General features: G+C 43.3%; 1 protein-coding gene across 1 annotated transcript in view; it reads left to right on the forward strand.

Moving 5' to 3' along the window:
* The window catches only part of si:dkey-11f4.7 (piezo-type mechanosensitive ion channel component 2), a 278,704-nt gene that overhangs the window by 102,814 nt on the left and 149,915 nt on the right, over positions 1 to 25,975 (forward strand). The window contains exons 13-15 of the mRNA XM_060932701.1: positions 6,678 to 6,941; positions 12,915 to 13,020; positions 13,331 to 13,518. Coding sequence (XP_060788684.1) covers positions 6,678 to 6,941; positions 12,915 to 13,020; positions 13,331 to 13,518 — 558 coding nt within the window. The remainder of the gene's footprint in view (positions 1 to 6,677; positions 6,942 to 12,914; positions 13,021 to 13,330; positions 13,519 to 25,975) is intronic.

Raw genomic sequence — 25,975 nt, forward strand, 5'->3', positions numbered from 1 at the left:
ACTCAAGCTTTCACTTGTCAATGCCGCAGAGTCTGGGCCTGCTCCTGTCTTCAGTGCACCTCCTATTACTATGAGAGACAAGTGGATTGTCATTGCTCCACTGCTCCGGCCTACCAGGTTGGCCAGAGGGTCATGCTGTCAACTGCTAACTTACCTCTCAAAGTCATGTCATGTAAGCTGGCACCTAGATTTGTTGGGCCTTTCACCATTTCCAAGATCATAAACCCAGTCAGTGTCAAGATAATTTTACTACTCACCATGCATCACATTCACCCATTCTTCCATGTTTCCTAGATCAAACCCTTAGTCTCTAGTCCTCTCTCCCACCCTGCTATACCTCCCCCTCCTCCTAGGATCATTGATGGTGGTGAAGTGTATACAGTCAGATGTCTGCTGAAGGTCTGCTGCCATGGTAGAGGTCTGCAATACCTGGCTGACTGGGAGGGATATGATCCAGAGGAGAGACACCTGCCAGGTTCATTCTTGACCAGACCCTCATCACAGAGTTCCATCAGAATCATCCTGAGGCCATACCTAGGACACCTGGTGGCATTCATAGGGGGAGGGGTACTGTCACAATCTACCCAGGCTCCTCTACTTCCTAACCATGTGTCCCTTGTTTGTGTGTATTTATGCCTGGCTCCTCTGTCTTCTACTCCTGCTTTTTTTTTCTGTGTCTCCCAGGATTCTCTCCACTCACCTGTCACTAATCACCTTGTTATAGACAGTTTAAAAGCCATGTGAGATCTCTCAGGGCCTGCAAGATACAGTGTATTGCAAAAGTATTTATCCCCCTTGGTGTTTGTCCTGTTTTGTCGCATTACAAGCTGGAATTAAAATGGATTTTGGGGGGTTAGCACCATTTGATTTACACAACATGCCTACAACTTTAAAGGTGAAAATTGTTGTTTTATTGTGACACAAATAATAATTAAGATGAATAAACAAAAATCTGGATTGTGCATAGGTATGTTGTGTAAATCAAATGGTGCTAACCCCCCAAAAAATCCATTTTAATTCCATCTTGTAATACAGCAAAACAGGACAAACACCAAGGGGGTGAATACTTTTGAAAGACACTGTATCTTGTCTCTTTGGAACATTTTTGGTGCTTTTTCCATGTTTATAGCTTTTTGTCTTTTTGCCTGTTTTATAGATTTCTGCCCTTTTCTAGCTCTTCTGTTTATTTATTTATTTATTTATTTATTGCTACCGTCTGGACTTTCCCCCCAAAATATAAATACTTTCATTGCAATCTGGCCTACTATGTCTGCTTCTGGGTTCAACTCACCACACCTCAGGCCTTGCATCCTGTAACATCTTGGATGCATCTTCACAACTTCCAAAACTCCTGGCATGACAAGATAATTATCAAATGGTCAGATCACTGTTTCCACAAATGTCTTCAATTCCCATCTTTCATTGTTGTATCCACACCTGTGGAAAGCCCCAATACTCACCCCATTGCTGTCTCCTATCTCTGAGGTGTACCATGACCTAAGTGTGGTGTTTAGCAAAACCATCGTGAGTGGTCTGCCACCACACAGACCCGATGATTGTGCTATCGACATCCTGCAGGGCACCATGCCTCCTCACAACTGTCTTTAAAGACTGTCCATCACAGAACACTGTGCCATGGAGGAGTATGTGCACGAAGCCCTGCAGCAAGGGTATATTTGACTCTCAACTTCACCTGTGTCAACTGGCTTCTTTTTTGTGAAGTGGAAGGGATGAGGGTTGTGCCCTTGCACTGATTATTGGGAGCAAAATCAGATCACTGTCAAATACCCCTAACACCTTCCACTAATTCTTCCAGCCCTTGAACAATTTTGGTCTGCCAAGATGCTCACCATGCTTGATCAATGCACTGCTTATTACCCAGTGTGCATCAGACCTGGTGATGAATGGAAGACTGCCTTTAATACTGCCACAGGTCATTATGATTATTGTGTCATGTCATATGGACTCTCTTGAACCCCTCAGTGTTCTAATGCCTTATAAATGATGTGCTGAGAGTCTCATCTCATCTCATTATCTCTAGCCACTTTATCCTGTTCTACAGGGTCGCAGGCAAGCTGGAGCCTATCCCAGCTGACTATGGGCGAAAGGCGGGGTACACCCTGGACAAGTCGCCAAGTCATCACAGGGCTGACACAGACACAGACAACCATTCACACTCACATTCACACCTACGGTCAATTTAGAGTCACCAGTTAACCTTACCTGCATGTCTTTGGACTGTGGGGGAAACCGGAGCACCCGGAGGAAACCCACACGGACATGGGGAGAACATGCAAACTCCGCACAGAAAGGCCCTCATCAGCCACGGGGCTCGAACCCGGACCTTCTTGCTGTGAGGTGACAGTGCTAACCACTACACCACCGTGCCGCCCGTGCTGAGAGTCTTTCTCTGCAAATTTTAATTGTGTATATCAATGACATTTTTATATATTCACCATCTCATGAAGTCCATATAGTCATGAAGGAGTTTTTCATGACTCCTGGAGAACCAGCTCCATGCTAAGGGGGAGAAATACAAATTCCACATCTTAGAAATCTCATTCTTGTGTAATGTCATTAGTCTTAAAGGAGTGACCATGGATGTAGCCAAAGTAATAGCAGTTACAGACTGGCCAAGGACATCAAGAATATTCAGTGCTTCACAAACTTCTATCAGAGGTTTTCTGTGGCTTCAGTTATGTGGCAAGCCCTCTCATCTCTCTTTTCAAGAAGGGCCCCAAGCACCTATCACAGATTTCTACCACAGCCAAGGCCTTTGCAAGACTTGAAACCCTTTTCACCAGCTGCCATTCTTAAATGCTCCAATCCATCAAAGCCATTCATAGTCAAGGTTGATGCCTCAAAAACCGGAGTGGGAGCAGTGTTATCACAGTGGACTGGAGAAAGACCCAAGCTCCACCCAGTAGCCTTCTTTAAAAAAAGAGAACACTATCACCTGCAGAACAAAACTATGATGTGTAATTGAGAGCTGCTGGCAGTAAAGCTCACCCTGTAAGAGTGGCAACACTGACTCGAGAAGGCCAGGTTTCCTTTCACCATTTTTATAGTTCATAAGAACTTAGAATACCTGAAAGTCATTAAACTCTTGAACCACTGCCAAACCCATTTGGCAGTTTCTTTGAAGCAGTTTCCCCTTTACCCTCACATAATGTCCAGGCTCTAAGAATGCTGATTCCCTGTCATGCATTCATCTTGCCAGTAACTCCAACTCAGAGCAAGAGTCCATCCTGCTTCCTTCCTGTTTCATCAGTGACATAACCTGGGAATTTGATCAAGAATTCACCAACATGCTCCAACATCATGCCCCATCCACCTGCTCCCTACCCCTCCAACTCATAGCCTGGGTACACACAATGCTTGCAACTGATCATCCAGCTGCCCTATGCACTTATGCCATGTTAAGGTCCAAGTAGTGGTGGCCAAGCATGCTTACCATTATTTGCTGTCACAATTCTTCCTGTACCATATGTGCCCAAGCTAAAGTTCCATGTACCTTGCCAGCAGGTAAACTTATACCCTTGCACATGCCACAGCACCTCAAGTCTCACATCACCATTGATTTGTCATTGACCTCCCTGAGTCCAAGGTTATGGTCATTATGGTAGCTATTGAATAGTTCTCAATGTCAGTGCACCTGATCCTAGTACTGGGCCTCTCTACAGCCTTTGATGTTACGTGCCAATGGCCGTAGGTGCAGGATAGACCCAATAAGCAGACACAACATGCGCAGGAGTAGTGAATAAAAAAAGTATTTCATTCATCTAACATGAAGCACAAAGAAAAAGAGGCTATAGCAAGACAAAAATCTGAAAATGTGATGAGAATGGGAGTCAGTTCAAAAACAGTGAGCATGAAAAAAATAATCCTTAGCATGCACAGCATGCAGAGTATGAAGAGTCAAATGTGCAGCCCCAAAGTGGGAGAATGTGCTCGTAATCCAGAAAACAGTCAGCAAAGAAGTAATCCAAACTGTAGGTTTGGATAAAGTAATCTCAAAATGCATGGCAAAGTAGCAAATGAGAAATAGAATCTCAAGAAAAAAAATTTAAAAATCAGCAAAACAGGGTCAAAAATTCACATAGAGGTGAAGATAATTCCGCATCAAAAAATTCTCCAAGCAGTGTTAACATAGAGTCATAGATGAGCAGATCAGAAACAGGTGTCCTGGCCACAGTGCAGGGAAGGCTCAGGGAAAAGCATGGGATGAAGTGCAAGGCCTGGATCAGGACCTGGAAGTTCTGGGCTGGATTGTGACATTTGAGACTGCTGAGCACATATTCAATCATGTGTTCTGTTACTTTGGAATCCCTGAAGTTATTGTCAGTGACTGGGGGGTACAGTTCACCTCCAGAGTATGGAAGCATTTCATGGAGAAGTTGGGGGTCTCTGTGAGTCTCACTTCTGGGTATCACCCACAGGCTAATGGGCAGGTCAAAAGGGCCAATCAGGTGATTGTCACTTTCTGTGCACCTTCTGCTCCAATAACCAGGGTGACTGAGTACAGTTCTTTTTGTGGGTCAAGTATGCCCAAAATTCCCTTGAACACACTGCCACACTTCTGACTCCTTTTCAATGTGTGCTAGACTACCAGCCCCCCTTGTTCCCATGGAATGCCACATAAACCAAGTCACCCTCAGTGAACCACTGATTTAGGTGGCGTGAACAGTTGTGGGAGATCATCTGACAGTGCCTTGAGCATGTTGCTGAACAAACCAAGTGGTTTGCTGACCATCACAAGAGCAAGCTACCATAGTATAACCTAAGGGATTGGGTATGGCTGTCAACCATGGATATCCAGAGCAAACAAGATTGTAGTAATCTCAATCCCAGGCACATTGGCCCATAAAGGGTTCTGCAGTGAATAAATGAGGTCATAAGCTTGACTGTGCCACTGCTGTATCACTTCCTGTTTCCATGTTTCACACCTCAAGCCTTTTGTCAGTGGAACTCTAGCTACAGACAGTCCCACCATAGCACCTCCTGAACTCCGAGATATTGATTGTTGAGGATATGTTATACATTATATTATATATTAATCTTTGGAGATGCTCTGTCACATCAATGTTTCCCAGGGTACATTACAGCCTACAGAAAGGGCCACCTCAGTCTCCAAATTCCAACATGAACATGTGCTTTCACATTCTCATTTGTTGGACTTTTGATCACACCCACACTTGATCTCAATCATACCAGAGACTATCCATCCATCCATCCATCCATCCATCCATCCATTATCTGTAGCCACTTATCCTGTACAGGGTCACAGGCAAGCTGGAGCCTATCCCAGCTGACTATGAGTGAGTGGCGGGGTACACCCTAGACAAGCTGGCAGGTCATCTCAGGGCTAACACATACAGATAAACAACCATTCACACTCACATTCACACCTACGGTCAATTTAGAGCCACCAATTAGCCTAACCTGCATGTCTTTGGACTGTCAGGGAAACCAGAGCACCTGGAGGAAACCCAAGCAGACATGGCGAGAACATGCAAACTCCACACAGAAAAGCCCTCATTAGCCGCTGGGCTCGAACCCAGGACCTTCTTGCTGTGAGGCAACAGTGCTAACCACTACATCACTGTGCCACCACCAGACTATTTAAGGACTATTCACATTTATACACATTGCAAAGTTTTTATTCAGTGTTTTATACATTTTGTTACCAAGCCTGATACTTAGTCTGATTGTTATTCTTGTTCCTCGTTCTGTTTCCTGTTTTTGCTAGTTTGGAATTTGGCTTTGATATTGTTGTTTGCACATTGTCTTACCTTTGCCTGAATCCGTCTGAGATTGCATCACATTTTGGATTTGTCTGCCCTGATCTCTGTTAAACTCGTCAACTGCATTTGCATCCCACTCCAGTGCCTCACCTGATAAATGAGTTCTTGTATAAGTAATGGCAGATGAAATTATACTGTGACTCAATCTATAGCAGGGGTGTCAAACCTGATCCATAAAGGGCCTTGTGGCTGCAGGTTTTCATTCCAGCCATGCAGCAGCACACCTGACTTGGCTCATTCAATCAACTGAACTGTCTTCACACAGTCAAATACTTGCAGCCACACCCACCCTTGATTAAAGGGTGGGTGTGTCAGTTGATTGAATAAGCCAAATCAGGGTGCTGCTGCATGGCTGGAATGAAAACCTGCAGCCACACGGCCCTTTATGGATCAGGTTTGACACCCCTGATCTATAGCATCACCTTGTCTTTAGTTAGTGTGCTGTTAGTTGTAAAAAAGACATTGCAATAAGCTAGGAGTTGTAATTATTTACCTAGTGGTGAATAATATTTTTTTCATATTGCAGAACATATTGTCTCTGTTATATGCAGACAAGGATAGATTATAAAATATTGTGGCTCAGTTCCCAAATAAGGCATAAAATCTAAGCCATAGGAATCAGCACATTGAGCTCCAAACAAATTTGATTTATTAAATATCATTCAATTTTAATAATCAAAATTAATTTTATTTTATTGATTAGTTATGTCCTATACAATGTGAATAATAATCAATATTGTTATTACTTCTTTACTGCAGGTTTTTTCAGTACATTTTCAGTACATTAGACATTCGAACAGTTTTGTGTAGAAGTATGCATTTACCTAAAAAATAATGTCATATTTCTTCCTTTGTGTGTGTGTGTGTGTGTAGGTATGGAGCATCACTTACAATTCCTGGCTTACATTTGCCTTGTTGGTGTGGTCCTGTGTTATCTGGATGTCAAGGCGCCGACGGGAGTACACCATGATCAGCGCTCCGTTTCTTGCTGTCTATTGTACACTGCTGTTGGTGGCTAGCTTTATTAGTGGTTTCCATCTCCATCATAGTGAACTTTTCCCTGCACTCCCTAAGGCTGTACTAGTTGATTTTGATCTCTACACTTATCACACACCCTGTCTTCACCTGGGAGCAAAGGTAAATTACAGCCTAAATCACCAATGAAGAGTGGGTGAAAGAGTACTGTAAATAAAAGCATATGTATATATGTATAAAAAAAAGATGCTAATTTAAACATTTAAAAAGTAGACTGGAATTTTAAATGCAAAATTTAAAATTACGTTCACACATTCACACATAAAGCACATTGTGCTATGCTGTTATGTTTTCAGTTATCACGATATATCTAGATAAAAGACTTTTCAGGTAATTTCCAGATGTTATGATATATTTCTAGTTAATTTATCATTATTTCAGGATATTTTACCATTATTTGTGACCTTATTGTCTTGCTATTTAAAGATATTATGTCAGTATTTTGAGTTTTGAATAATTTCAAGATTTTATTCTTTCAACTTAACTCTTTATTTCAAGACATTATCTCATTATTTCAACTTTATTGTTATTTTAAGATATTACATCAAAATAATGAGCTGTTAAGTGGAAATGATGACATAAAATAATAACTTGGTGTCATGCCCATGTGCGTTGGCATTCGGAGTGTGCAGCACACACCTCAGACTGAAACTCACACGCAGCGCCTCAGTCAAGTTCGTTAGCACTAATTGCCATGCACCTGTTCCTGATTAGAGCCCAATCACAGTTCACGCTTATAAGGACTCTCCATACACACAGAATCTGTGAAGTATACAATCTGTTCTTTATGTCTGATGGTACCAAGACTTTGAATTTTGTATTGCTTCTCTAGGATTGACTCTGGTTTCTGTTTTCCAACTTTTTTCCTTGGCTATCCTGTCTGTACCTCACTTGACTACTTCCTGTTTTTCAAACACCATTTTTGTCTGATGTATTGGATCTACAATATTTGCCAGCATGCTTTTAAATAAATTCTTTTGGCACTACATGACAGCACACAGGGTTTGTGTGCTTGAATGATCCTAGGAGCTATGTTGTCAGGGGCATTACACCCCTGTTAGGGTCTCCCAAGGCAGACAGGTCCTAGGTGACAGGCCAGACCAAGAGCAGTTCACCAAAACCCTTACGGATAATAATAGATCAAGGACCGTGATGTCGCCTGGTATAGTGCAGCCAGGGCCCCACCCTGGAGCCAGGCCCGGGGTTGGGGCTCGTATGCAAGCACTTAGTGGCCGGGCCTTTGCTCACGGGGTCTGGCCGGGCTCAGCCCGAAGCGGTGACGTGGGCCTGACCTCCTGTGGGTTCACCACCCACAGAGGTAGCCAGAGGGGGCCAGTGCAGTGTGGATTGGGTGGCAGTCGAAGGCAGGGGCCTCGACGACCTGATCCCTGAACACAGCGGCTAGCTGTTGGGACATGGAATGTCACTTCGCTGGGGGGGGGAAGAGCCTGAGCCTGTGCGGGAGGTTGAGAGGTACCGGCTAGAGATAGTCGGGCTCACCTCCACGCACAGCTTGGGCTCTGGAACCCAGCTCCTTGAGAGGGGCTGGACTCTTCACTTCTCTGGAGTCGCCCATGGTGAGTGGCGGCGGGCTGGTGTGGGCTTGCTTATAGTGCCCCAGCTCAGCCGCCATGCATTGGAGTTTACCCCAGTGAACGAGAGGGTCGCCTCTCTGCGCCTTCGGATTGGGGAGAGGGCTCTTGCTGTTGTTTGTGCCTACGGGCCGAATAGCAGTATAGAGTATCCGGCCTTCTTGGAGTCCCTGGGAGAGGTACTGAGAGGTGCTCAGACTGGGGACTCCATTGTTCTACTGGGGGACTTCAACGCTCACGTGGGCAATGACAGTGACACCTGGAGAGGCGTGATTGGGAGGAACGGCCTCCCCGATCTGAACCCAAGTGGTGTTTTGTTATTGGACTTCTGTGCTAGTCATGGTTTGTCCATAATGAACACCATGTTCAAGCATAGGGGTGTCCATAAGTGCATGTGGCACCAGGACACCTTAGGTCGGAGGTCGATGATCGACTTTGTTGTCATTTCATCTGATCTCCGGCCCTATGTCTTGGACACTCAGGTGAAGAGAGGGGCTGAGCTGTCAACTGATCACCACCTGGTGGTGAGTTGGATCCGCTGGTGGAGGAGGAAGCCGGACAGACCTGGCAGGCCCAAATGTATGGTGAGGGTCTGCTGGGAACATCTGGCCGAGCACTCTGTCGGGGAGGTCTTTAACTCCCACCTCCAGGAGAGCTTCTCCCAGCTTCCGAGGGAGGCGGGGGACATTGAGTCTGAGTGGACCATGTTCTCTACCTCCATTGTAGACACGGCTGTTCGGAGCTGTGGCCGCAAGGTCTCTGGTGCCTGCCGTGGCAGCAATCCCCGAACCCGGTGGGGGACACGAGAAGTAAGGGATGCCGTCAAGCTGAAGAAGGAGTCCTATTGGGCCATGTTGGCCTCCGGGACTCCTGAGGCAGCTGACGGGCATTGGCAGGCCAGGTGTACTGCAGCTCAGGCAGTTATGGAGGCAAAAACTTGGAACTGGGAGGAGTTCTGTGAGGCCATGGAGAAGGACTATCAGTCGGCCTTGAAGAAATTCTGGCAAACCATCCAGCGCCTCAGGAGGGGGAAGCAGTACTCTGCCAACACTGTTTACAGTGCAGGTGGGGAGCTGTTGATCTGAACTGGGGACATTGTCGGGCAGTGGAAGGAATACTTCAAGGATCTCCTCCACCATCATGTCTTCCACTGAGGAAGCAGAGGCTGATGACTCAGAGGTGGACTTGTCCATTACCCAAGCCAAAGTCACTGAGGTGGTTTGCAAGCTCCTCGGTGGCAAGGCACCGGGGGTGGATGAGATCCGCCCTGAGTATCTCAAGTCTCTGGATTTTGTGGTGCTGTCTTGGCTGACACGCCTCTGCAACATTGCGTGGCAGTCAGGGACAGTGCCTCTGGAGTGGCAGACTGGGGTGGTGGTCCCTCTTTTTAAGAAAGGGGACCAGAGAGTGTGCTCCAATTATAGGGGAATCACACTTCTCAGCCTCCCTGGGAAGGTTTACTCCAGGGTACTGGAGAGGAGAATTTGGGCAATAGTTGAACCTCGGATCCAGGAGGAACAATGTGGTTTTCATCCTGGTCGCAGAACACTGGACCAGCTCTATACCCTTCATAGGGTGCTCGAGGGTTCATGGGAGTTTGCCCAACCAGTCCACATATGCTTTGTGGATCTGAAGAAGGCATTCGACCGTGTCCCTCGTGGTATTCTGTGGGGGGTGCTTTGGAAGTATGGGGTTCGGGGCTCTTTGCTAAGGGCTGTCCGGTCCCTGTATGAATGGAGTAGGAGTCTGGTTTGCATTGCCGGCAGTAAGTCAGACCTGTTCCCAGTGCATGTTGGACTCCAGCAGGGCTGCCCTTTGTCACCAGTTCTGTTCATAATTTTTATGGACAGAATTTCTAGGCATAGCCAGGGGCTGGAAGGAATCCTGTTTGGGAACCACAGGATTTCATCTCTGCTTTTTGCGGATGATGTTGTCCTGTTGGTTTCTTCAAACCAGGACCTTCAGCATGTGCTGGGGCAGTTTGCAGTCAAGTGTGAAGCAGCTGGGATGAGAATCAGCACCCCCAAGTCCGAGGCCATGGTTCTCGACTGGAAAAGGGTGGCTTGCCCTCTCCAGGTTGGTGGAGAAGTCCTGCCTCAAGTGGAGGAGTTTAAGTATCTCGGGATCTTGTTCATGAGTGAGGGAAGGATAGAGCGTGAGATCGACAGACAGATTAGTGCAGCCTCCACAGTGATGCGGTCGCTTTACCGGTCCATCGTGGTGAAGAAGGAGCTGAGCCAAAAGGCAAAGCTCTCGATTTACCGGTCGATCTACATTCTGACTCTCACCTATGGTCATGAGCTTTGGGTAATGACCGAAAGAACAAGATCACAGATACAAGCGGCTGAAATGAGTTTCCTTCGCAGGCCGGCTGGGAGCTCCCTTAGAGATAGGGTGAGAAGCACAGTCACTCGGGAGGAGCTTGGAGTAGAGCTGCTGCTCCTCCACATTGAGAAGAATCAGCTGAGGTGGCTTGGGCATCTCTTTCGGATGCCTCCTGGACGCCTCCCTGGGGAGGTGTTCCAGGCATGTCCCCCCAGGAGGAGGCCCCGGGGAAGACCCAGGACACGCTGGAGGGACTGTCTCTCGGCTGGCCTGGGAATGCCTCAGTGTTCTTCCTGAGGAGCTGGCTGAGGTGTCTGGGGAAAGGCAAGTTTGGGCTTCCATGCTTAGACTGCTGCCTCCATGACCCAGCCCCAGATAAGTGGATGAAGATGAGACAAGACTACATGACAGAATATTTCACTGACTACTTGGATGTAGTGAAAGAGAGAAGGCATGTTGAGCAATGCTATGCCAGAGTTACTGTGCTCCAGAGTGTGCACAAGAGGTCGACAGGTCAGCCTCTGCTCCAAAGCCCCTTCAAGAGGCTCACAGGGCAGCCTGTATTCCTGTACTTGCTCCTCTGCCTAGCTTAAAAGATGTCATCTCTCCACTTTCTGAGTGGGAGGATGAGATCTTTGCTCTGCTTCCAGGCTTCAGGAAGGATAAGATCTTTGCACTGCCTCCAGGCTCCAGGGAGGACACCATCACTCTGATGATAGGTTCCAGGGAGGGTGCCATTACTCTGCCGCAAGGCTGCAGGGAGAGGATGCCATCACTCGAACTATGCCATACCACATCCCTTCCAACTGCCCAACTCACTTCAAGTATGTTTCCCCATGCCATACTAGTAAGCCAGAGCCCCTGCCCATACTGACACCTTAGTCCATGCCCATGGTCAAGTTCATGCTCATGCTGATGCCAGGGTCCATGACCATGCTCAAGCTCATATCCATTGCTGAACCCATGCCTGTACTGATGCCTGAGTCCCTGCCCATGTTCAAGTCCATGCCCATGCTGATGCCTGAGTCTATGCCCATGTCTGAGTCCAATCCTGAGCCTGAATCCTTGACCAAGTCCATGCCAATGTCCATGTTCTTGGTGAAACCCATGCCATTGTATGAATCCAAGCCTCCAGCTACAACCATGGTCCCATATCAAGCCAAGCCTCAACCAAAGCCTCCACCTGCATACATGATCTCATACCAAGCCCAACTGGAACACAAAGCTCTGCCTAAGCCCATGTTCCAGTGCCGTGCCATGCCAGAATCAGAGTGGAGCTCCGAGGGCACCACTTTCAGCTCCAGATCAGCATCTCAGATCACCGACCAAGGAGGATTTTAGCTCGGGGGGGGGTTCTGTCACAGCCACATGTGCCTCGGACTGCAACTCATTTTGGATCTATTTGCCAGCATGCTTTTAAATAAACTCTTTCAGCACAGACATCCAGTTATTCCCCATTTACATGACTCTTGGATTAATGACAAGATCTTAAAATAAGTTATTCGGTCAAAAACAATGACATAATGGCCATAAATATTGATATAATATCCTGAATTGACAACAAAGTTAACTTGACTTGAATTGAAATAACAAGTTATTAAGAATGTCAACATTTTTTAGGGTTTCTGTATAACCCTACTAATAAAATAGTCACTGAAATATTACTTAAAGAGTGCTTTCACATATGCAGCATTTAGTCCATTTGAATAAAGCCCCATCACATTTATGCAGGTGAGAACACAGCAATCACATTCAGGTAAGGACCATGACAACCAGTCTGAAAGTGTGATCTAGGTCTATTTCAAGAGAACAGGACTAGTCATCCTGTCTATTGTCAGTTGCATTCATTTCCATGCAAGCTAATAAACTGGCCTGAGTTTCCCAAAAGAATCGCAGCACAAAGATCATCATTAAATGGTAGAGCGAGCTGCACAACGAACACTCTCTTTCCTTGTTAAGATGCTCTTAGCATTAAGAGGCTTTTGGGAAACCCACCTCTGAACAGTTTGATGTGCAAAATGAGTCAGAGGACAGAGAAATGCAATGTGTTTTGGATATTTGGACTGCGAAAATATATGCTAGACAAATTTCACAATATTATGTTTGTTTGCTTTAGGTTTTAGTCTAAATAACACTAGTTTCTTCCATTTTTTTAAAGCTGATTTATGCATTTAGTTTCTGGATGTTGCGACGACAACAGTTAATTGAGAAACAAGAAAAGCAAAAGCAGAATGAAGAAAGTCTTCATGAGGTCAAAAGTACAAGTATGAAATCCTTTTTTCCCTTCATAAGTATTGTTAGAACTTGGGTGCATTATAATAGATGATAAAATCTGTTACACCTAAATAATAAAACAACATTCATAAGACTACATTAAATGCAACTTGTTGATTCTGCAAATACATATATAGAAATGTTTATTATTATAATGATATTAATTATTAATGTAAATAAACACATGGAATAAATGCACTACAAGTATGGATAAATGCATGTCATATGAGTAAGTTATATTTCTGCACAAACCTTATGTGCATGTTTCTGAAGCAGTGGTGTGTTTCTGTTTGTGTCCAGGCATAGCTGATAAAACCGAATCATCCAGCATGCTGAATAGAATAGGAGCATTTCTTAAAGGCATTCTGGTGAAGTACTGGATTGTCTGCTGCTGCTCCATGTTTTTTGTCATCAGTTTCTCTGGGAAAGTGGTCGTCTACAAAATCCTTTACATCTGTTTGTTCCTCATCTGTGTGGTTCTCTACCAGGTGAGACTTCCATTACCTTTCAAACATTCACACATTGGGGAGCTTTCAACTGGACACCCTTCTTTAGAGACATGCAGATTGAGCTGGTCAAAATGTATAAGGTACATTCTAATTTAGGATGTACAATATCTAAAAACAATCAAGATCAAACTATTTTCACTACTGGCTGAGTTTTCAGGTGTTTTGCCCTGCTGGCCTGCTAAGCTGCCAGTGCAGCTAATTAGCGCAGGTATTTTACCATTCTGGTGTGCATTTTTGACCATTTATAACATTGTTGTTGCTTATCAATAACAAATCCTTGCCTGCTTTTAGTCTCTGACTTACTGGATTGTTTGTATTGCTCTGAGTATTGGTTATTGACTCATGGCATGGCTCATGGTGTGTTTGTAGACTTTAACAAGGACAGTGCAGATAGTTTGTGGAAACTACAAAGCAGTGTTGATCCATGAACCCTACCATCCATGTAACCAGATTAAACTGCATTAGACCATAACACATATTCTTGAATCAGATAAGTTACAAGGTCATAAGGTATTGATTAACATGTTATAACAGCATGGCTCTGGCACAGTGGGTAGTGTTTCCCAGTGTTCTCAAAAATACACACACTCTTTTCTTATGTAGAATTACAGGTACTTGTGTAAAAAAAATACTCTGGTAAAAGTAGAAGTACTGATTCAACTTCTTTACTCCAGTAAAAGTACAAAAGTACAGGCTCTGAAATGTACTCAGAGTAAAAAGTCACCCTTTGAAGAACATTTCTACTGGCTTTTTTCTGTGCAGAGCTAACTGAACCTCACTTAATAGCAATACAATACAAAACAACCCCAAATCAGAAAAAGTTGAGATGGTATGGAAAACGCAAATGAAAAAAGAGAATACTAATTTCTAAATTTACTCTGACTTGTATTTCATTACAGACAGTATGAACCCAAGATATTTCATGTTTTGTCTGGTCAACTTCATTTCATTTGTTAATATGCATACATTCATACATATATACATGTTTCAGGTCTGCAATGTATGCCAAAAAAACCTGGGATGGGGCAATTTAAGGCTAGTAATGTGGTAATACAATTAAGTAATGATATGATTTGAAAAGGTTACGTCAACAGGTGAAAGTAATTATGATTTGGTACAAAATCAGTGTCCAGGAAAGGCCTAATATTTGAGGAGCAAAGATGGGCCAGTTTGTCAACAAATGCATGAGAAAATTTTTGAAATGTTTAAAAACAATGTTTCTTAAAGTAAGATACAAAGGAATTTGGATATATTCAAGGAATCTAGAGGAATTTCAGTGCATAAAGGGAAAGGGTACAAGCCTAAGCTGAACACCCGTGATCTCTGATCCCTCAGACGGCACTGCATTAAAAACTGTCATTCATCTATAGCTGATATAACCATATGGGGTCTGGATTACTTTGGCAAACCTTTGTCAAGCACTACAGTACAGAGTCAAATCCACAAAAGGCAGTTAAATATTCAAAAAAGGAAGCCTTATGTTAACTGTGTCCAGAATTCCCATCAACTACTCTGGGCTCAGAGGCATCTGGGATGGAGCATCGGCGGCAATGGGAAACCACTACTGTAATGTTCCCTAGAAAGTTTGAAGGGTGAAGCCATCAGAGTGGCCACGTCACTGTAGTGATATGCTAAAATGGATGGATGGATGGATGGATGGATGGATGGATGGATGGATGGATGGATGGAGAAGGAATGGCAACATTAAAAAGCTGTAAATGCTTTACCGTTCTAACCTTTTTAAAAATGTGTTGCAAGAATCAAAATTGCAGTGTGTTTATTTTGAAAAAAAAAGAATAATGAGGTAAAACGTCAAATAATGTGCTGTTGTATTGTTCTGAGTGCAATACAGGTCAAAGATTACTAACTCCATTTCAAGAAAAGTTGGGATATTTTCCAAAATGCAATAAATATTTAAAATAAAAAATCTGTGATTTGCTAATTCATGTGAACCTTTATTTAACTGATAAAAGTACAAAGAAAAGTTTTTTAATAATTTTACTGACCAACTTAATTGTATTTTGTAAATATAAACAAAGTTAGAATTTGATGCCTGCAACAGACTCAAAAAAAGTTGGGACAGAAGCATTATTACCTTTGTATTACATCACCTTTCCTTTTAATGCAATTTTTTAATCATATGGGATCTGAGGGTACTAATTGTTGCAGTTTTGCAATTGGAATTTTTGTCTATTCTTGCTTGATTAAAAGACTTGAGCTGCTCAATAGTCTGTGGTTGCCATTGTCTGGTTCTCCTCTTCATGATGCACCATACAGTCTCAACAGGAGACAGATGTAGACTGGCAGCAGGCCACATACACTCTGTGTCTACGAAGCCATGCTGTTGTAGCCTGTGCAGAATGAGGCCTGGCATTGTCCTGTTGAAATAAGCATGGACTTCCCAGGAAGAGATGTTGCCTTGATGAATATGTCTCTCTAAAATCCCAGTATATACCCCAATATATCAATGGTACCGTCACACATGTGCAACTCACCCATGGCATGGGCATTGATGCACCCCATACTATCACAGATGGTGGCTTTTGCACCTTTCTCTGATAAAGTGGATGGTCGTGTTCACCTTTGGCACTGAGAACTCAATGTCCAGTTTTCCCAAAAACAAGATGAAATGTGGACTCATCTGACCACAGCACACATTTCCACTGTCTTTTGGTCCATCTGAGAAGAGTTCAGGCCCAGAGAAATCGATGTCGTTCCTGCATAGAATTGATGAATGACTTCCTCCTTGTGTAATACAGTAACATATAAAAAGAGGACAGTGATTAAACCAACTGAATCAGGCTAACCTGAATCTTGCAAACCTGGCAAATGGTTGCAATTCTGGGTGCAGCAGCAGACTCTGTTAAGTGACTGTGGTTTTGCAATGTACTTCTGAGCCCATGTAGCTATATTTATCACATTAGCATGATAGTTTCTCAGGCAGTGCTGCCCAAGGGCTCAAAGGTCAGGCACATTCAACAGTGGTTTCCCACCTTACCATTTATGCACCAAGATGTCTCCGAATTCCCTGAATCTCTTCACAGTATTATGTACTGTGGATTTTGAAAAAAACAAACAAACAAACAAACAAACAAACAAACTAAGCCACAACCCATCCTTGCTTTCAAAGAATGAGCCTTGGGGCATGCTCATTTTACCAATTTACTAATGTTACCAATTAACTTGCTTATTGTGGATACTTCCAAAATGGTGTTACTTGAATATCCTATTTCAGTCTTATTTTGCCTTGTCCCAACTTTTTGTTGAGTGTGTTGCAGGCATCAAATTCAAACTTTGTTTATATTTACAAAATACAATTAAGTTGGTCAGTAAAACAATTGAAAATCTTTAATTTGTACTTTTGTCAATTAAATAAAGGTTCACACAAATTAACAAATCACATATTTTTGTTTTTATTGCATTTTGGAAAATATCCCACCTTTTCTGGAAATTAGATTAGATTAGATTAGATTAGATTAGATTAGATTAGATTAGATTAGATTAGATAAAACTTTATTGATCCCTTTGGGAGGGTTCCCTCAGGGAAATTAAGATTCCAGCAGCATCATTACAGATAAACAGAGAAAAGAAATAGAGGAAAACTTCTAGATAAATTAAAATAAATTAAGTATTTACATATACAAATATAAAAAGAATAAGATATGGGGAAGAGAGGAAGGGGGAGAAGGGGGAAGGAGGGGAAAAAAGGTGGGGAGAAGGGGGGGCAGCGGCAGGAGAGATATTGCACTTTATTTTGCACATTATATTGCACATTGTCCGGTATTGCTTATTGTTAGGCTAGGCTACTGCTCCTTCCTGTCCTCTGTCCTCCTGTTACCCCTCCTCCCCCCCAGAGAGGAGTTGTACAGTCTGATGGCATGAGGGACAAAGGAGTTTTTGAGTCTGTTTGTCCTGCACTTGGGAAGGAGCATTCTGTCACTGAACAGGCTCCTCTGGTTGTTGATGATGGTGTGCAGAGGGTGACTTGCATTGTCCATGATGTTCAATAGTTTGTCCATAGACCTCTTCTCTGCCACCGTCACCAGAGAGTCCAGCTTCATGCCGACCACAGAGCCGGCCCACCTGATCAGTTTGTCCAGCCTGGATGTGTCCTTCTTGGATGTGCTGCCCCCCCAGCACTCCACGGTATAAAACAGGACACTGGCGACCACAGACTGATAGAACATCCACAGGAGTTTCCTGCAGATGTTAAAGGACCGCAGCCTCCTAAGGAAGTATAGCCTGCTCTGTCCCTTCCTGTATAAGTGATGGTGTTGCAAGTCCAGTCCAGCTTGCTGTCCAGCCATAGCCCGAGGTACTTGTAGGAATCCGCAACCTCCACCTCGACTCCCTTGATCAGAACTGGTCGTGACCTTGGTCTGGACCTCCCAAAGTCAATGACCAGCTCCTTGGTCTTCGAGGTGTTGAGCTGCAGATGGTTCCTGTTGCACCACACAGCAAAGTCCCTCACCAGGCTCCTATTGAGGTATTTCACCCACGTGACCAAGTCATGTGATGCTGCCATTTTGGACGGCACGGCTCGAATCAGTTTGAATGCGAAGAAGGCGACAAACGAAAAACATAAAAGAAAAAGGAGCAAGATGCAGAAAACACCTTCACTATCCAGCAACGTAGGGCATTTACAGGGCGAGCAGAGGGAGAGGTATTTGCAAAAATTGAGGTTAGCAGGCTTAGAGAACGTCGTTTACCTGCTTCCACCAGGATTGCTCACTGACGTACGGAAGTACACGAAGCCCTTGTCTTTACCTGACTTCGGCCCACATGATCTGTATACCTATGTCGTTAAAAACCCATCGCCATACACAGGTATTGATCTGAAAACGTATAAGAGTTTGGATGCCTATTTGTGTCAGGCTGGGTAACATGCCTACATCAGCGAGTCGTCCCTGGAGCCGGTGGTCGCCATCTTATTACAGCGAAGGTTTGTTCACATTTTCATTTACTTTCGGTCCTCAGGATAAACAAAATGTTATTAAATGTCATTGAAATAACTTCTTAGTCTGTTGAGACATGGCCCGTTATACATTTGCTGTTACCAGGCAATGACCAAGAACTGTATTATTAGGGTCGGTGTAGTTGTAGCAGTGCACTAGCAGCTAGCTGTTAGCACTAGCTAATGTCAACAACAGTAGCTGGTATGTTACTGTAGCAATGTTTACGTTCAGTCATTTGGATGACTGTTAAAACCTTTCAGTCTCAAGTTTTTCCTTTACTGGATTTACTAGTTTACTGAGCTAGCGCGCTCGGGCAAGCTGGGAGCTAGCGCGCGCTAGCCTGCCGGCGGCCGGCGCACGCTAGCCTGTCGGCGGCCGGCGTGCGCTAGCTCCCAGCTTGCCCGAGCGCGCTAGCTCCCAGCCTGCCCGAGCGCGCTAGCTCAGTAAACTAGTAAATCCAGTAAAGGAAAAACTTGAGACTGAAAGGTTTTAACAGTCATCCAAATGACTGAACGTAAACATTGCTACAGTAACATACCAGCTACTGTTGTTGACATTAGCTAGCTTGACGTTCAAAATGGCGGACACTGGGGCGTCACGTGACCCTGTGACGTCAGGTGAAATGCAGTGGTGCTTGAAAGTTTGTGAACCCTTTAGAATTTTCTATATTTCTGCATAAATAAGACCTAAAACATCATCAGATTTTCACACAAGTCCTAAAAGTAGATAAAGAGAACCCAGTTAAACAAATGAGACAAAAATATTATACTTGGTTATTTATTTATTGAGGAAAATGATCCAATATTACATATCTGTGAATGGCAAAAGTATGTGAACCTCTAGGATTAGCAGTTAATTTGAAGGTGAAATTTGAGTCAGGTGTTTTCAATCAATGGGATGACAATCAGGTGTGAGTGGGCACCCTGTTTTATTTAAAGAACAGGGATCTATCAAAGTCTGATTTTCACAACACATGTTTGTGGAAGTGTATCATGGCACGAACAAAGGAGATTTCTGAAGACCTCAGAAAAAGCATTGTTGATGCTCATCAGGCTGGAAAAGGTTACAAAACCATCTCTAAAGAGTTTGGGCTTCACCAATCCACAGACAGACAGATTGTGTACAAATGGAGGAAATTCAATACCACTGTTACCCTCCCCAGGAGTGGTTGACCAACAAAGATCACTCCAAGAGCAAGGCATATAATATTCAGAAAGGCCACAAAGGACCCCAGGGTAACTTCTAAGCAACTGAAGGCCTTGCTCAAATTGGCTAATGTTAATGTTTATGAGTCCACCATCAGGAGAACACTGAACAATAATAGTGTGCATGGCAGGGTTGCAAGGAGAAAGTCACTGCTCTCCAAAAAGAACATTGCTGCTCGTCTGCAGTTTGTTAAACATCACGTGGACAATCCAGAAGACTATTGGAAAAATGTTTTGTGGACGGATGAGACCAAAATAGAACTTTTTGTTTCAAATGGGAAGCGTTATGTTTGGAGAAAGGAAAACACTGCATTCCAGCATAAGAACCTTATCCCATCTGTGAAACATGGTGGTGGTAGTATCATGGTTTGGGCCTGTTTTGCTTCATCTGGGCCAGCACGGCTTGCCATCATTGATGGAACAATGAATTCTGAATTATACCAGCGAATTCTAAAAGAAAATGTCAGGACATCTGTCCATGAACTGAATCTCAAGAGAAGGTGGGTCATGCAGCAAGACAATGAGCCTAAGCACACAAGTCATTCTACCAAAGAATGGTTAAAGAAGAATAAAATTAATGTTTTGGAATGGCCAAGTCAAAGTCCTGACCTTAATTCAATCAAAATGTTGTGGAAGGACCTGAAGTGAGCAGTTCATGTGAGGAAACCCATGTGAGGTGTTCTGTATGGAGGAATGGGCTAAAATTCCTCCAAGCTGGTGTGCAGGACTGATCAACAGTTACCAGAAATGTTTAGTTGCAGTTATTGCTGCACAAGGGGGTCACACCAGATACTGAAAGCCAAGGTTCACATACTTTTGCCACTCACAGATATGTAATATTGGATAATTTTCCTCAATAAATAAATGACCAAGTATAATATTTTTGTCTCATTTGTTTAACTGGGTCCTCTTTATCTACTTTTAAGACTTGTATGAAAATCTGATGATGTTTTAGGTCATATTTATGCAGAAATATAGAAAATTCTAAAGGGTTCACAAACTTTCAAGCACCACTGTACCTCAATACTCCTCCTCTCTGTTGTCACTGATACACCCAACGATGGCTGTGTCATTAGCAAACTTCTGAATGTGACACAGCACCGAGTTGTAGCAGAAGTCCGTGGTGTACAGGGTGAAGAGAAGAGGGGCCAGCACCATGCCCTGGGGTGCTCCGGTGCTGCTAATCACAGTGTCAGACGTGATGTCCTTCAGCCTGACATACTGCGGCCTGTCAGTGAGGTAGCTGGAGATCCAGGTGACCAGACAGGGGTCCACTCGCATCCTGTTCAGTTTGTCCTGAAGTAGTAGGGGCTGGATGGTGTTGAAGGCACTCGAGAAGTCCAAGAAGAGGATCCTCACTGTGTCATTTCTCTTATCCAGATGCGAGTGGGCTCGGTATAGCAGGAAGAGGATGGCGTCTTCCACACCAACACCTGCCCGGTACGCAAACCACAGACAGTCCTGGGCATGTTGTACCTGGGGTCTGAGAAGGCTGAGGAAGAGCCGCTCCAACGTCTTCATCAGATGTGAAGTGAGTGCCACCGGTCGGAAGTCGTTCAGCTCGCTGGGCTGATTCTTTTTGGGAACTGGAACGATACATGATGTCTTCCAGAGGGTGGGCACTCTTCCCAGCTGCAGGCTGAGGTTGAAGATGTGTTGGAGTGGTTCACCCAGTTCAGCAGCACAGGTCTTCAGTAGTCGGGGACACCCCTTGTCCGGGCCTGCTGCTTTCCTGGGGTGAAACTTCCTCAGTTGACCTCTGACCTGGTCTGCAATAATGCATGGAGGAGTCTGTGTTGAGGTGGGGGATGAGGGGGAGAAGGGTGCTGTGATGACTGGGGGGAGGTGTGTTGAGGGAAGAAGGAGAAATGGCTGCAGTGAGGGAGAGGGTGGGGGGGACATGGGCTCGTTGAACCGATTGAAGAAGTCATTCAACTCATTCGCCCTCTCCACTGTCCCCTCAATGACTCTGGTCTTTGTATTGTGGTTAATATTTACAAATCATTGTATTCAGTTTTAATTTCAATTTCAACATATTGTCCCAACTTTTTCCTGTTATGGATTATATTATATTATATTATATTATATTATATTATATTATATTATATTATATTATATTATACCGTATAATATAATATGATAGTACCATATATAAGGTGCTCCACTGCAAATATTTTAATTGCCAAATACTTTATGACAAATATATAATCCACTTGCACCTGCAGTCGATTGACTAGCAGTGAGCAATGTACAGTGTGCGACCTGACAACCCAGCTGTATATAATAGTACTGTATAGCTATCCTTACATTATTAGGCTCCTTACATGCTCGCTAATAACTTGTTTGAAGAGTTTAAGAGCAAATATAACATACAGTTAAAATGTTTGGTATTTAATTCAAACAATTTATCATGTTTATACAAAAACATTTAAAGTTAAAAGTTCAAAGAAAAACTGTTTGCCACAGTTTGTGAAATTGAACACAGTTCAGGTTTTGAAATAGTCAGGTTTCAGTTGGTTTAATCAGTGTCCTCTTTTCTTTGTGTTCATCCATTTAGGTTGAAATTGGTCTTGATTTTGGAAGGCATGCAATGATGCAAAAGGAAAATAAATGATAATTCTCCCCAAATGCATTAAAACTAAAGTAACAAGCCTGATTTGAAAATGTAAAGAGTAGACAGTACAGGTATTTTTTTAAAAGGTAGGGAGTAAAAGTGAAATGTCAGAAAAATAAATATTCATATTAAGTACAGATACTCGGCTTAAAGACAAACAAAACCCCAAAATAACCTCCTTTATACTGACAGATAATATCCATACAAGCTATGTTTGAGTGTTCACTTGTTCATATTTGTAGCTGTATACAGTGTACATATTGTTTTTCTATTAAAATAAAACTTTCCTGGGTGCTGCCATCTTACTTTCTCTGAGGTTCAGATATCACACTCTAAGGACAAACTACGTAAGAGAATCAGAGATTGTGATGTAATTTACATGCCATGTGACTTAAGCCCGGCACACACAACAAAATCCCCAGTGTTGAATTAACACCCTACTGTGTTTACAGTTAGGTCCATATATATTTGGACACTGACACAAATATTGTTTTTTTACCTGTTTACTGAAACATATTCAAGTTGTAGTTATATAATGGAGATGGACATAAAGTCGACTTTCAGCTTTCATTTGAGGGTATCCATATTAACATTGGATGAAGGGTTTAGGAGTTTCAGCTCCTTAACATGTGCCACCCTGTTTTTAAAGGGACCAAAAGTAATTGGGCAATTGACTCAAAGGCTATTTCATGGGCAGGTGTGGGCAATTCCTTTGTTATGTCATTCTCAAGCAGATAAAAGGCCTGGAGTTGATTTGAGGTATGGTGCTTGCATTTGGAAGATTTTGCTGTGAAGAAAACATGCGGTCAAAGGAGCTCTCCATGCAGGTGAAACAAGCCATCCTTAAGCTGCGAAAACAGAAAAAACCCATCCGAGAAATTGCTACAATATTAGGAGTGGCAAAATCTACAGTTTGGTACATCCTGAGAAAGAAAGAAAGCACTGGTGAACTCATCAATGCAAAAAGACCTGGACACTCACAGAAGACAACAGTAGTGGATGATCGCAGAATAATTTCCATGGTGAAGAGAAACCCCTTCACAACAGCCAACCAAGTGAACAACACTCTCCAGGAGGTAGGCGTATCAATATCTAAATCTACCATAAAGAGAAGACTACATGAAAGTAAATACAGAGGGTTCACGGCACGGTGCAAGCCACTCATAAGTCTCAAGAATAAAAAGGCTAGATTGGACTTTGCTAAAAAACATCTAAAAAAGCCAGCACAGTTTTGGAAGAACATTCTTTGGACAGATGAAACCAAGATCAACCTCTACCAGAATGGTGGAAAGAAAAAAGTATGGCGAAGGCGTGGTACAGCTCATGATCCAAAGCATACCACATCATCTGTAAAACACGGTGGAGGCAGTGTGATGGCTTGGGCATGCATGGCTGCCAGTGGCACTGGGTCACTAGTGTTTATTGATGATGTGACGAAGGACAGAAGCAGCTGGATGAATTCTGAGGTATTCAGAGACATACTGTGTGCTCAAATCCAGCCAAATGCAGCCAAATAATAATTGCCGTTTCATAATACAGATGGACAATGACCCAAAACATAAAGCCAAAGCAACCCAGGAGTTTATTAAAGCAAAGAAGTGGAATATTCTTGAATGGCCAAGTCAGTCACCTGATCTCAACCCAATTGAGCATGCATTTCACTTGTTAAAGACTGAACTTCAGACAGAAAGGCCCACAAACAGCAACTGAAAACCGCTGCAGTAAAGGCCTGGCAGAGCATTAAAGAGGAAACACAGCATCTGGTGATGTCCATGAGTTCAAGACTTCAGGCAGTCATTGCCAACAAAGGATTTTCAACCAAGTATTAGAAATGAACATTTTATTTACAATTATTTAATTTGTCCAATTACTTTTGAGCCCCTGAAATGAAGGGATTGTGTTTAAAAAATGCTTTTAGTTCCTCACGTTTTTATGCAATAATTTTGTTCAACCCACTGAATTAAAGCTGAAAGTCTGAACTTCAACTGCATCTGAATTGTTTTGTTCAAAATTCATCGTGATAATGTACAGAACCAAAATTAGAAAAATGTTGCCTCTGTCCAAATATTTATGAACCTAACTGTATATAGGTCCAATTGGACACAATTTAACTCTGAAAGTGTTAATTCAACACTGAGGAATTTGCTGTGCACACGGGTGATTTTCCATTGCTTGGTCGTGCAACTTTTTGACGCAAGCGAAAAATTGCTTTGTGTGTGAATATTTACGGCAGCGATTTTTTGTTGCTTGCGACAGATTGCAGGTATCAAACATGCTTGATATTCTGCGAAAAAAAATCGCCAGTTGCTGACTTGCTGCAGAGATATTGCTGCATGTGCGTGCCTTTGTGCTAACGAAATGATCGCCTCCAAAGGCTAAGCCAATCCCCACCTGTGAAGTAGTCACGTGATTTCCACATGACTTGCATCCCCCTTCCCAAATCGCCCACTGGTTGCGCACACGCAGCTACCCAAGAGGGGAAACTTGTGTCCAAAAATCGCAAAATACTGTACTTGCAATAAGAAGTCACCCGTGTGTGCCAGGCTTTACCAAGGCTGAGAGCTAGTGGATACATGGCTTGTAAATTATTGTAAACAACCCTAAAGATGCCTGAGTGTCAAGCGTTTGGCTGTAAAAATTAGCCCAATCATTGAAGCAGTGAACACACACACACACACAAGTGAACAGTGAGCAGACTCCCAGCCGTTGGGAGTCTTTTACTGCCTGTAAATGCTCTATCACCAACTATTCAGTGTTTATTTATTTAAAAATCCTTGTATTTTTATGTGACATGCTTATATTTGTTTTTATTCACTGAGAAAAGTGATCTTTTTAGATGGCAAGAACGATGTTGTGTGAGGGTTTTGCTGAGATTCGAACCTGGGTTGCTGGTGTGATAATCCAACAAACCCCCACTATGCCACCAGGGGGATGATTCAAGTGCAGAGGCGACTCAAGTGTGGTTTGCATGTTCTTCCCGTGTCCACGTGGGTTTCCCCCACAGTCCAAAGACATGCAGGTTAGGTTAACTGGTGACTCTAAATTGACCGTAGGTGTGAATGTGAGTGTGAATGGTTGTCTGTGTCTATGTGTCAGCCCTGTGATGACCTGGCGACTTGTCCAGGGTGTACCCCGCCTTTTGCCCGTAGTCAGCTGGGATAGGCTTCAGCTTGCCTGCGACCCTGTAGAAGGATAAAGCGGCTAGAGATGATGAGATGAGATTATTATTATTTTATTTGTTTTTTAAGAATTTGAGGCCTTTATTTGATGGCTTTGTGTAATGAAGGGAAATGGTGCATTAGTGTGCTGGTTACAACCCCGATTCCAAAAAAGTTGGGACAAAGTACAAATTGTAAATAAAAACAGAATGCAATGATGTGGAAGTTTCAAAATTCCATATTTTATTCAGAATAGAACATAGATGACATATCAAATGTTTAAACTGAGAAAATGTATCATTTAAAGAGAAAAATTAGGTGATTTTAAATTTCATGACAACAACACATCTCAAAAAAGTTGGGACAAGGCCATGTTTACCACTGTGAGACATCCCCTTTTCTCTTTACAACAGTCTGTAAACGTCTGGGGACTGAGGAGGCAAGTTGCTCAAGTTTAGGGATAGGAATGTTAACCCATTCTTGTCTAATGTAGGATTCTAGTTG

Source organism: Neoarius graeffei, chromosome 10 (assembly GCF_027579695.1).
Source record: "Neoarius graeffei isolate fNeoGra1 chromosome 10, fNeoGra1.pri, whole genome shotgun sequence".
NCBI classification, from domain to species: Eukaryota; Metazoa; Chordata; class Actinopteri; order Siluriformes; family Ariidae; genus Neoarius; species Neoarius graeffei.